The following is a 12,681-nucleotide window of genomic DNA, read 5'->3' as shown; positions in this document are numbered from 1 at the left end:
TTTGCAAATGTGAGAACGCATGCACTGCTCGTGAATTACATCCGGGCGGGTGAGCCTCCTGCAGTCGCCACTACCAGTTCGCCCGAACTGGACAAAACTGGCCGAATCCCACCACTGGCCATGACCCAGGGGTTGGAGACCTCTGTTCTAGCACTTCTACTGAGCAGGAAGAGACACATTAGCCTGAATTTACTTTAACCGCAGGTGCCCTTAAATGGGACTTTGACATGACTTCAGCTATGGCAAATCAGGGTTTGGATATTATTGTCAGATCATACAATGATTGATTATCTGGTTGATCCTGAAAGAGTTAAATTAGCTTGCTTCACCTGACATGATTGGTAAGGAAAAGGTGAGCTCCATAACTTAAATGAGATATCCCAAAGGTGTTTTTTCAAGAGGCAACTGGACTTTTTGGTTTAGAGGTGAAGAAGCTTCTTGGATGAGAAGCGAAACATCTTCAAAGAAAAAAAAAACCCAGTAAGTCCAGTTGCCTCATGAAAAAGCACCTTTGGGACAACTATGACCTGGATGATTGAGAAACTCCATAGACATTTAATCTATCTATCTATATAAATGGCTCTGTGTGTGTGTGTGTGTGTGTGTGTGTGTGTGTGTGTGTGTGTACCAGCATAACTCTGGAACGCCTTGAGCAATTTCAACCAAACTTGGTACACAGATGACTTACTCTCTGGAAAGAATTACTGTGGGGATAAGACACCCTTAAACACCCCTCGGTATGTGTGTGTGTGCCTGTCTGTCTGTGTATGTTCCAGCATAACTCTGGAATGCCTGGGCTGCGTTTTGACACTAGATATAATCCATTCCTTTTCCTGACTAATACAGGATTGGGATAAATAAATACCTGGGCAATGCCAGATTATCAGATAGTGAGATATAAAAACTATTGTGACAAAACTCCTTCCTTTCTGTAAAAGTCAAACTCTTAGGATGCACATCTTGTAGCACTTCAGTTGCTTCTTCTTCCCTCTCTGTGACGGGTTTTTGTATTTTCAGTTGAGCGTGAACCTGTTGGTGCGAGGTCCCGTGAGATAGTCACAAATGCTTGATTGGTTGACGAATGTCCATTTGGGAATCCAGCTTGATTCCTGAAGGCGTCCAGGATTAATTGAAAATGACTGAAGCTGCCACTCTCTAAATCAGCGACCCCCAACCTTTTGGGCGCCAGGGGAGAAAGGTTTTTCCGTGGACCAGAGGGGGCGTGGTTTCACATGCTGCCTGCATCCCACAGATGGGGCTTCGCTTGTTTCACGGCCCGGTTTCTGGGACTGGTGGTTGTGGACCCCTGCTCTAAAGTATATCAATATACCTTTTTTGTTTTCATTGTTTATGTTATAGCAAGTAGGTCCTATGTTACAAAACTTTTTTTTTTTTAAAAGACAACTGATCTTTGTTTTTCCTTGAAGACGTTTCACTTTTCATCCAAGGAGCTTCTTCAGTTCTGATTGAATGGTGAAGGATGGAAGGATTTATATTCCTTGCAGTCATCTGATGGTTGTTACAGTAGCACACTCTCTGAGGGTCGTTGAGGCCACTTGGAGGTTTATGCGAACAACCAGAGGACTGCAAGGAATATAAATGCTTCCATCCTCCACGGTTCAGTCAGAACTGAAGAAGCTCCTTGGATGAGAAGCAAAATGTCTTCCGAGGAAAAACAAAGTCCAGTTGTCTTTTGAAAAAAAGCACTTTTGGGACAACTATGACTAGGATGACTGAGAATCTCCATAGACAGTTACAAAGGCAAGGTGGTAATCATGCCATACTAAATAATATTCTTATGTCAGTAGAAAGAAAGCCAGCATAATCAAAGCTGAAATTTATCCTTGGTAAAGGTGACCTAGAATCTTTGAATTTGAGATCCCATATTACTTGTGTGTCGGTGTATGTGTGTCAGGCTTGTGAATCTCCTTCTGCTTAACATTCGGTCCTTCAGTTTCAAAAACCCTTTTTCCTACAAATGGCTTTCATTTCCAAGATGGTTGGCTGTGGGCTTCCGTCGGATGCCCTAATTAGAGCCAAGCTTCAAAAGAAATTGGGTTATTTATTAGGAGCTTCATGTCGGCACTTTCCAAGTAAAGCCAACTTTGACCCCATGTAATTTACAACCCAGGCATGACACTGTTTCCCCCTTCCCCCCAGGGTGTGTCATCAGTCACATTAGCCAACAGAGCAATTTCGCAGGTTGTAGAGATCACTCCCCTCCGGCCGCTGTGGGTAACCCTGAGAGACAGCCTTGAGAGAGATATATCTGGAATGTGCTTTTGTTTCCCATCCCCTTTACCTATGGCAACTCGAGAGCAGGCCAGGGATGCTTTGCGAGTTGACATCTTTGTTATTCTTAAACACAAGTGGCATTCTCCTTATGTTCCCTGAGATATTCCCTGAGATAAATAAGGAGCAATAAAAAAAGCATTTCCTCTATTCCTAATGGATGTATTCCTCCACTTTTTTTTTTTGACAAAAAGTAATAGATGGAAGCTTATCAAAAAGAGATCCAACCAAGAATTCAGGAGAAGTTATCTGACAGTGAGAACAATTATAGGTAATCCTCGACTTACAACAGTTCGTTTAGTGACTGTTCAGAGTTACAACAGCACTGCAAAAAGTGACTTACGGCCGTTTTTCACACTTATGACCATTGCAGCATCCACATGGTCACTAGAGGTGGTATTCATTTACTTTCCCTACCGGTTTGTAAATGTGAGCACATGCACGCTCGCTTTGCTCACATGCACACCATCTACGCATGCACCCGGCCTTCCGTACATGTACTTTGCTGGTGCGCATGCCTTCTGCGCATGCGCCTGGCCTCAAAAACGTGCCTAAATAGGCTGGCATAGAGCCGGGGTGATTTCCGCTACCGGTTCAGTCGAACCGGTCTGAACCAGTTGAATACCACCTCTGATGGTTACCTGATCAAAATTTGGATGCTTGGCAACTGGTTCATATTTATGACGGTTGCAGTAACCCAGAATCATGTGACCATCTTTTGCGACTTTCTGACAAACAAAGTTCATGGGGAAACCAGATTCACTTAACAACCATGTTACTAACTTAAAACAACTGCAGTGATTGACTTAACAACTGTGGCAAGAAAAGCTTGTAAAATTCACTTAACAATTGTCTCAGTTAGCAGTGGAGATGTTGGGCTCAATTCAGAGGTGAGTTTCAGCAGGTTCTGACCAGTTCTGGAGAACCGGTAGCGGAAATTTTGAGTAGTTCAGAGAACCGGTAGTAAAAATTCTGACTGGCCACGCCCCCATCTATTCTCTGCCTCCCGAGTCCCAGCTGATCGGGAGGAAATGGGGATTTTGCAGTAACCTTCCCCTGGAGTGGGGAAGGAATGGAGATTTTACAGTATCCTTTCCCTGCCACGCCCACCAAGCCACGCCCACCAAGCCACACCCACAGAACCGGTGGTAAAGAAATTTGAAACAGACTACTGGCTCAATTGTAATTACATTATGCAGTTTTTTCCTTGTAATCCATAGCTTCACTTAATTCACAGCATGATATAGCCATGTAGAATTCCCATATGTTCCCCAAGTTTGGCTATCAGAGATGACTTTGTCAATAAGGCATGACATAGGATAACTAGAAATCATGTCTTGTGGAAAATAGGCCACAAGTATAATACCAGAAGCCATAAAAGAACAACTTACAGGAAGGTAGTATTTTTAAAATATTCTGCCTAGGTTACCCATGCACTAAAAATGATGCTTCAAAACTTCCTATATTGTTACGTAAGTCATTTTTTCTCAATCCTGGCGGCTTGAAGACGTATGGACTTCAATTCCCAGAATTTCCCAGCCAGCTCCAGTCCCAAGTCTTCTGGATGCTTGTGCCACGGATGGAAACTAATCAAGGAGAGAAGCCACTTAGAACCAAGAAGAAATTTCCTGACAGTGAGAACAATTAATCAGTGGAACAACTTGCCTCCAGAAGTTGTAAATGCTTCAACTCTGGAAATTTTAAAGAAGATGTTGGACAGCCATTTGTTTGAAATTGTATAGGGTTTCCTCCCTGAGCAAGGGTTGGACTAGAAGACCTCAAAGGTCCCTTCAACTCATATTCTATTCTATTCTATTCTATTCTATTCTATTCTATTCTATTCTATTCTATTCTATTCTATTCTATTCTATTCTATTCTATTCTACTCTACTCTACTCTACTCTACTCTACTCTATTCTATTCTATTCTATTCTATTCTCACTCCTACCTCTCCTCTCCTCTACTCCTACTCCTACTCCTCCTACTCCCACTCTATTCTACTCCCACTCCCACTCCCACTTCTAACTCAACTTTACTCTACTCTACTCTACTCTACTCTACTCTACTCTACTCTACTCTACTCTACTCTACTCTACTCTGACTTCCAGATTTTCTGGTTAAGGGGGAAATTTTAGGTACCCCACCTGGATTCTGAAAAGCGTGGATTTCAACATCCTTGGATCCCCAACAGCGTGTCCCCAAGTGCTCAAATTAACCATGCTGGATAATGAAGCCAGACTTTCTGCATTCAAGACTCGTGCCTTACCCTGAGAAACGATCTTTCTCCTATTTGAGGGTTTCCCAACTGTGGGAATTTCCAGGCGAGTGGACTTCAACTCCCAGAATTCCACAGCCAACATGACCATTGATCAGAATTCTGGGAGTTGAAGTCCACCCTCCTGGAAATTCCCACGGTTGGCAAAACCTACCCTATTCTGAACCAGGATTTTAACTGTAAGATCAATAACTGAGATCACATGTTACTAGCATGATGGCTTGTTTCAAAACACACCTGCATGAGAGGCAAAAAAAATAAACAAAAGAGAAGACTTTCCAAGCAAGGATCTTCATTGCATGCTACTCCAATTCAGAGACCTGTGGCTTGGCAGTCACTTTTCCCTGATTGATTATCCAAGAAGCCAGTTAGGGAAACCCCAGAACAACATCAGAATCCAAGCCAACCATGTCAGCTTAGTGAGCAACCATAGTGTTCTGCCCCAGCTACGGACCCCAAAGAACGCAGCACACACAAAATCCGTTCAAACCTTGGTTTAATAAATAAATCAGTCTTTTACAACAATGGCTGTTAATTAACTGCATTAACAGCCTACAAGGATCCAAAGAATAATAACTGAAAACTTACTGTGGTTGGCAGAATGTCCAGAAGCAATTTGTAGGAAGCTGATCAGATAAGCAAGACAAGACAGGAAGGTATGTGAATGAAGTTGTTCCTTGCAAATTGCTTCAGTTGGTGTTCCTCCTTAAATAGGCTAAGGGAGTGGCCAATTAGCCCCAAGCCTTACTCTCGAGGAGACCTCCTCCTGAGGAGCCACTCCTGCCTTTTGGCAGCTCTGCGTGCCCGTGCATCAAGAAGAGGCTCCTCCTCTTCGTCCTCTTCACTTAAGGGAGCTTCTGGAGGTTCTGAAGGCCCTGGCTGAATCCCCGCCTCTGGCACCACATCTTCTCCAGCCTCCTCATTGTCCGACTCGAGTGCCAACTGCACAGGCTGCTGGCGCAGCACCACACCAGCCTCCTCGCTGTCTGAATCAGCTACTAGCTGCACAGGCCGCGTACTGGCCACAACGCATAGGCTGCCCTCCAAAGTTTGGGCTGGCTGGGGATTATGGGAGATGTAAGAGAATGGAAGGTTGGGAAAAGCTAGATAATGCAGTTCTCTCTATATCAGGGGCGTCAAACTCAAGGTTTGGAGGCTGGATGTGGCCTGCGGATTGCTTAAATCCGGCCCATGGGGCCAGCCTGGAACTATAAAAAGACCGGTCCTCGGTGCCTCTGCTGGCCAAAACGGGCTGTGTGTAGCCTGCCGCAGCCCATTTTCAGCCTCCCTGGCCTCTTGCAGCACTCTGCTGGTTAAAAGGGCCATGTGGAGGCCTCGCGGGGCCTCAGCGCAGCCCATTTTTGGTTGGTAAAATGCTGCAGGAGGCATCCATCCCATCTCCCCCCCCCCCGCTCCCTCCCCCGCCGGCCCGTGGAGGAGAACTACAATGCTGATCCGGCCCTCGAAGAAATCCAGTTTGACACCCTGCTCTGTATTATAGACTTTTCTATAATCCTTTTTGTAACTAAGAAGTGAAGTAGATACTGTATAGGTAGGAAAGGAAACCAGCATTTAGAATTGGTGAAAAGTATGATTGGTTAGTGTTTGTAAAGATCAAGGTACCTGGGAAAGGTCTTGAAACAGAGCAAGCATGTTTGAATCAAGGAAGAGGAAAACCTGCATTTCTGAATGTCCGATGAATGTCTCCATCTCATCTACAGTAGAGAAATATATATTGTGGTGGGAGGAAGCCAGTAAGAAACGAAAATCGCCTTACATTACTCCATTGTATACAGTTGTAATAACCCCCCAGGAGGTACTATATGACTAGGTAGTGTAGTACTGTATAGGTACTGTAGTCCTCAACTTACAACAGTTCATTTAGTGACCGTTCGAAGTTACAACAGCACTGAAAAAAAGTGACTTATGACCGTTTTTCACAATTACGACCGTTATAGCATCTCAATGGTCACGTGATCAAATTCAGACACTTGGAAACTGACTCATATTTATGACGGTCGCAACGTCCCGGGGTCATGTGATCCCCTTTTGCGAGACCTTCTGACAAGCCAAGTCAGTGGGGAAGCCAGATTCACTTAACAACGGTGTTACTACCTTAACCACTGCAATGATTTATTCAACAACTGCGGCATGTTAGGTTGTAAAATGAGGCCAAATGTCTCCCTTAGTAACAACGTAAAGTTCGGGCTCAATTGTGGCTGTAAGTCGAGGACTACCTGTAATTTTGAGAATTAGGTGAGGAGCAGAATGATGGCACGAGGTAACAATCTGTCCTTGTGTCTCAAAAGTGCTTTTCAAAACAGAACTGGACTTTCTTAGTTTTTCTTAGTTGTTTTTTTTCCTCCCTTGAACACGTTTCTCATCCAAGAAGCATCTTCGGTTCTGCGAAATGTTTGGAAGAAAAAAAAACCTAAGAAAGTCCTGTTGACTTTTGAAAAAAAGCACTTTTGGGACAACCACAGCCTGGATAACTGAGAACTTCTATAGACCTTTATCTTTATGTGTCTAGTTGTCTTGGCATACAATTGGCCCTATAGCGCCATCCGGAGGGAAGGAGTCAAAACAGTTCATGTCCAGGAAGTGAGGAATCTGCAGATGCCTTCTCAGCCCTCCTTGTCAGCTTGCTCACAGGAGCCGGGTTCTAGAGTGGAAGATAGGCAAGAAACGGCTTTTGATAGGTGCATCTTGGAAAATTAAAATCAGAAATCAGGGGCCAGGTTTCGACCGTTGGGCCATTCCCCTTGCACGGAGCTGCTCGGACCCAATGCTTCGTATCTAAATCTTCATGCCCGTCGTTCCATCTGCACTCTACATATTCCATCTGACCAGATCGCCTTCTGTTTTCCCGTTCATTCATCCCCTCGGTTCTTTCTTTCTTTCCTTCCTTCCTTCTTTCCTTAATGGGTGCCCCCGCCCCCTCCCCGCCCCATCTCCATTCATCGACCACGGAAAACTTTCCCGAGACGCCTTTTCAAGTCAGTGATGACCCAAAGCCACATCTCGCCACGGCCACTGCTTCTACTGCTGCTGCTTTTGAAAGACTGTTGAATTTTTTTGAATGGCTAAAAGGGAGTCCTCCCCACGTGGTGGTTTTGGAAGTGACCCCCTCCCCTGCTTGTCTCTCCCCTTTTTTCTCTTGTCTCGTTTTGATTTGTCTCCGTGTCCAGTCAGAAGGTCAGCTTGAAAGATCGTGTCTTCTCCAGCCCTCGAGGTGCAACCACGAAAAGTAAAAGTTCTCCTCAGGGGTCAAGCGTCCGAAGATCCCCCAGTGCAGACCAGAGCGTGGAAGATAGCCCAAGTAAAGTCCCCAAGAGCTGGAGTTTTGGAGACCAGACTCGGGCCCGGCAAGCTTTCCGCATCAAAGGAGCCGCGTCCCGTCAGAATTCAGAAGGTGAGGCGGAAGGTGTTCTGACCTATGAATTCCTTTCATTCACAGTCAGCAAGGCCTGTCCAAACAGTTTTTCAAAGGAATATTTATCAACACAGACCTTATCTCGCTTGGAAGGCTGCCAGGTAACTAATTTCCAGCCGCAGTACAAGACAAAACTTGGCACAGAGTCTCTCAGAATCACGGAACGAACAAATTGTTTCCTGCAAAAGCCCCCTCTCTGTTCGTTCCTCTTTTGTTTCCTATGGGAGGGGCCAATTACCTCCAAGATGTGGCTTTACTCCTGAGTTGACCCTGCTTTCTGAGTTGTTCTTGTCTTCTGGCAGCTCTGTGCATGCGCACACTGGGAACGGGCTCCAGCTGTTCCTCAGCCTCACTGCTGTCTATTATCCTTCTCTGCCTCCGACGCAGAGCCTTCATCTGAGCTTTCCTCAGCCCCCAGGACTGGCCCATATTCCTCTCCAACCTCCTCACTATCCGACTCTGCTGCCACCTCTGCTGGCCACCGGCGGGCCACAACAGAAGGATGGTCCATGCAAGACTTGGTCTGTGTTTGTCTTGAGAGGTTTTAGCAGGAGGAGACACTAGCAAATTTCAGATAGTCCAATAAACAATTGGGCTGAAAATTTCCATTGCTAAGCAAGGTACAGGTAGTCCTCAACTTACAACAGTTCCTTTAGGGACCATTTGAGATTATAATGTCAAAGAAAAAAAGTGACTGATGATCATCTTTCACCATTGCAGCATCTCCAGGGCCACATGATTTACATTCATATCCTTCACAACAGACTCACATTTATGACAGTTGCAGTGTCCTGGAATTAGGTGATCCCCTTTCGCGACCTTCGGACAAATAAAGCCAATGGGGAAACCAGATTCACTTAACAACCATAGTTACTAATTTAAGAACTGCAGTGATTCACTTAATAAATGTGGCAAGAAAGGTCACAAAGTGTGGCAAAGTGGGAAACTGTCTCGCTTAGCAGCAGAAATTTTGGGCTGAATTGTGGTCGTAAATCGAGAACTACCTGTAGTAGTTTCTGATTCTGGGGGGAGTTCAAAGTTTTCACCTTTGTAGGGACATTTGTAAAAAATGTAATTTAACAACTGAAGTGGGCTCAATTGTGGTCATAAGTTGAGGACTACCGGTACATTTTGCCCCAATTTGCAATCTTTTTTGTCACTATCTTAATCAATACTTACGGCGCCCTGGTGACAGGGTGGTTAGAATGCAGTATTGCAGGCTAACTCTGCTCGCAGCCTGGAGTTCGATTCTCACCGGCTCAAGGTTGACTCAAGTCGGTAAAATGAGGACCCAGATTGTTGGAAGCAAGATGCTGACATTGTGAACTGCCCAGAGAATGCTGTAAAGCGATAAATAAGTCTAAATGCTATTGCTATTATGATGGTTACAGTACCTTGGGGTCCGGTGATCTCATTTTGTGACCTTCTGACAAGCAAAGTCAAAGGGGTTGTTAAGCAAAGATTTGCTTAACAACCTTGTTACTAACTTAATAACTGTAGTGGTTAGAATGCAGTACTGCAGGCTACTTCTGCTGCCTGCCGGCTGCCTGCAATTTGACAGTTCGAATCTCACCACATTCAAAGTTGACTCAGCCTCCCATCCTTCCGAGGTTGGTAAAAGGAGGACCCAGATTGTTTGGGGCCAGAGGCTGACTCTGTAAACTGCTTAGAGAGGGCTGTAAAGCACTGTGAAGCGGTATATAAGTCTAAGTGCTATTGCTATCCACTTAACAACTGGTAAGATAGGACACAAAATGGGATAAAATGAACAAATATCTTATTCAGCAACAGAAACTCAGTTGTGGTTGTAAAATGAGGACTACCTGTAGCAAGCTGCAAAATGCAATTTCAAATCAGGCAAACCCAATTCCTCCACTTTCCTTTGCATCTTCTAACTCCTTATCATTAATTCATGTTTCTTGTCACACAAAACGTAGATGTATCCTTTTGCCACTATTTAACTGGGCCATAAGTTATCTAAGAAGCAGGTATTGTCTGGAACAAAAACATCATTTTAAGCAAGATATCCTTTTTCTATTCCTGATTTCGCAGGGAAATGTTATGTGCGCTTTCGTTAGGATAATGCAACTCTCTTTAGTCCTTTCATTTTAATGTAGCATTTTTGCAGCCATAAACTGCACCTTTTAATTTCCTTTTAATCCTGGAAACCATCCAGAGACCTCTGGAAAGCCACAAAATGGATAATTAACTACAGTGAGTAAAAACCTAAGTGCTTCTCCAGATGAACCTTTCAGCAGAAAGTGCGTAAATATGTTTCCCCCCCCCCCCATCATCTCCTTCATGGCCTGCTTTTCTTGCTAGTTTGTGTTTCTCTTCATTCTGCCCCAGCCTAAGGCTCTCCCTGTTGAATATCTGTCTTCTCATGCCTTTCTTCCCACCTAGAAGCAAGCCTCCCTGGAGAAGACATGCCTGATCCTGACAACAAGAGCTGCAACTGTGAATTTTTGACAGAAGACCTTACACCAGGCCTTAAAGCCAGCATCCGGGCAGTGTGGTAAGTTGTGTGTCCACATTATGTAAAACCGTGATAGTAGTGGGTTTCAATTTAGTTTGCTACTGGTTTGCTTGTGCGCGCGCTCGCTCGTGTGATGCTTCTGCTCATGCACAGAAGTGTCTGGGCAGGTGGGTGGAGCTTCCCGCCACCGCCACTACGGGTTTGCCCAATCCCGGGCGAACCGGTAGCAACCCACCACTCAACCGTGACAACAAAAAGTGGCGCTCAAAAGGCCACTGCTATTAATCAGGATCTATAAGGGACTGTGTTGGCCTCAAATGAAGGAAAAATTTAAATCACTACAATCAGAATAGAGCTGGAAGGGATTTTTGAGGTCTTCCAGTCCAACCCCCTGCTTAAGCAGGAGACACAATTCAGACAAATGGCTGTCCAGACTCTTCTTAAAATCCTCCAGTGATGAAGCACCCACAAATTCTGGAGGCAAGCTGTTCCACTGGTTAATTGTTCTTACTTTTAGGAAATTTCTCCTTAATTCCAGATTGCTTCTCTCCTTGATTAGTTTCCATCCATTGTTTCTTGTCCTGCCCTCAGGTGCTTTGAAAAATAAATTGACCCACTCCTCTTTGTGGCAACTCTCAAATACCGGAAGACTGATATCATGCCCCCCTAGTCCTTCTTTTCTCTAGACGAGGCAAACCCAAATCCCGAAACCCTTCTTCAAATGTTTTAATCTCCGGTCCTTTAATCCAGTTGCTCTTCTTTGCACTTTTTTCCAAAGTCTCAATATCTTTTTTGTAATGTGGTGACCAAAACTGAATGCAATATTCCAGGAGTGGCCTTACTAAGGCTTTATAAAGCGGTACCAATGTTTCACATGTTAGTACTGCTTTATAAAGCCTTAGAAAGAAATATAAGAGAGAGAATGTGCTATTTGGTGTATAGGTAGTTCTTGAATTACGACCACAATTGGGCCCAAAATTTCTGTTGCTAAACAAGAGAGTTGTTAAGTGATTTTTGACTCATTTCACAACCTTGCTTGCCACAGTTATTAAGTGAAACACTGCAGTTGTTGAATTAAAGTTGTAAAGTGAATCTGCATTCCTCATTGACTTTGCTTGTCAGAAGGTCAGAAAAGGTGATCACCTGACCCCAGGACATTGCAACTGTCAGAAACACTTTTTCATAAATCACTTTTTTCAGTGCTATTGTAACTTCAGATGGTCATTAAATGAATGGTTGTAAGTCAAGGACTACCTGTATTCTTGGGTGTACTTTTTGCCCCGCAAGGTTGACGTTTAACAGATTTATCAAGTATTGATAGCATTATTGTTTAAAGCAATATTTCTCAACCTTGGCAACTTGAAGACGTGTGGACTTCAACTCCCAAAATTCCCCAGCTGGTTAGGGAATTCTGGGTGTTGAAGTCCATACATCTTCAAATTGCCCAAATTAAGAAAACACTGGTTTAAAGCAATAGATTTCCAGTCTCTCCCTTGTGACATCATCCAGACACAGATGGACAGTTAGAAAGAATAAACCACTGAAGTTTTCTTCTTGTCACTCTGTATCTCTGCTTTAGCATCATGCGGTTCCTGGTTTCCAAGCGAAAATTCAAGGAGAGCTTGCGGCCGTACGATGTGATGGACGTCATTGAACAGTATTCAGCAGGACATCTGGACATGCTTTCCCGGATCAAAAATCTTCAGTCCAGGCAAGTCTTCCCTTTTTCATCTCTGGTGGCTTCTGGTATTGGTTATTACTTGTATTTGAATTAGGTAGGGTTTGGTATTCGGAAACACGACGTTAAGATGATCAGTATATCAGAAAGAGTGAAAGTGGTTGTTTGAATGTGGTCTGACCATCTCCTCTGGTCTCCATTGGGCTGTTCTTGAAAGTTACTATATCTTTTGGGGTATATGCAGGAAATGAGAACTAAACTTCAGCACAAATGGAAATTATATTTGGCATATCATTTATATTTTTGTAAAACAAGAAAAAGCAAGAATATCAGCCAGGGTAAATTGTTCTCCTAACTGGACAATATCCTGGGAAGTACAGATAGTCCTCGACTTACAACCATTCATTTAGTGTCCATTCAAACTTACAACGCCACTGAAAATGAGTTATGACCATTTTTCACACTTACGACTGTTGCAGCATCCCCATAGTCATGTAATCAACATGATTATGTGATCAAAAGTCAGA

At 44.0% G+C, this 12,681-nt stretch overlaps 1 protein-coding gene across 6 annotated transcripts in view; it reads left to right on the top strand.

Annotated features, from left to right (window-relative positions):
* The window catches only part of KCNQ2 (potassium voltage-gated channel subfamily Q member 2), a 132,158-nt gene that overhangs the window by 100,534 nt on the left and 18,943 nt on the right, over positions 1-12,681 (top strand). For 5 of the 6 annotated variants that reach the window (XM_070940143.1, XM_070940142.1, XM_070940140.1 and 2 more), the window contains 3 exons: positions 7,756-7,979; positions 10,404-10,515; positions 12,056-12,187. In XM_070940143.1, the coding sequence (XP_070796244.1) occupies positions 7,756-7,979; positions 10,404-10,515; positions 12,056-12,187 (468 nt within the window). The remainder of the gene's footprint in view (positions 1-7,755; positions 7,980-10,403; positions 10,516-12,055; positions 12,188-12,681) is intronic. The other variant, XM_070940144.1, reaches the window with a different exon arrangement.

Source organism: Pituophis catenifer, unplaced genomic scaffold, assembly GCF_029215685.1.
Source record: "Pituophis catenifer annectens isolate HBS135680 unplaced genomic scaffold, rPitCat1.0.hap2 SCAF_3, whole genome shotgun sequence".
In the NCBI taxonomy this organism is placed as follows: Eukaryota; Metazoa; Chordata; class Lepidosauria; order Squamata; family Colubridae; genus Pituophis; species Pituophis catenifer.
The sequence above is the reverse complement of the archived record's forward strand: the minus strand, read 5'-3'. Positions and strand labels throughout refer to the sequence as shown.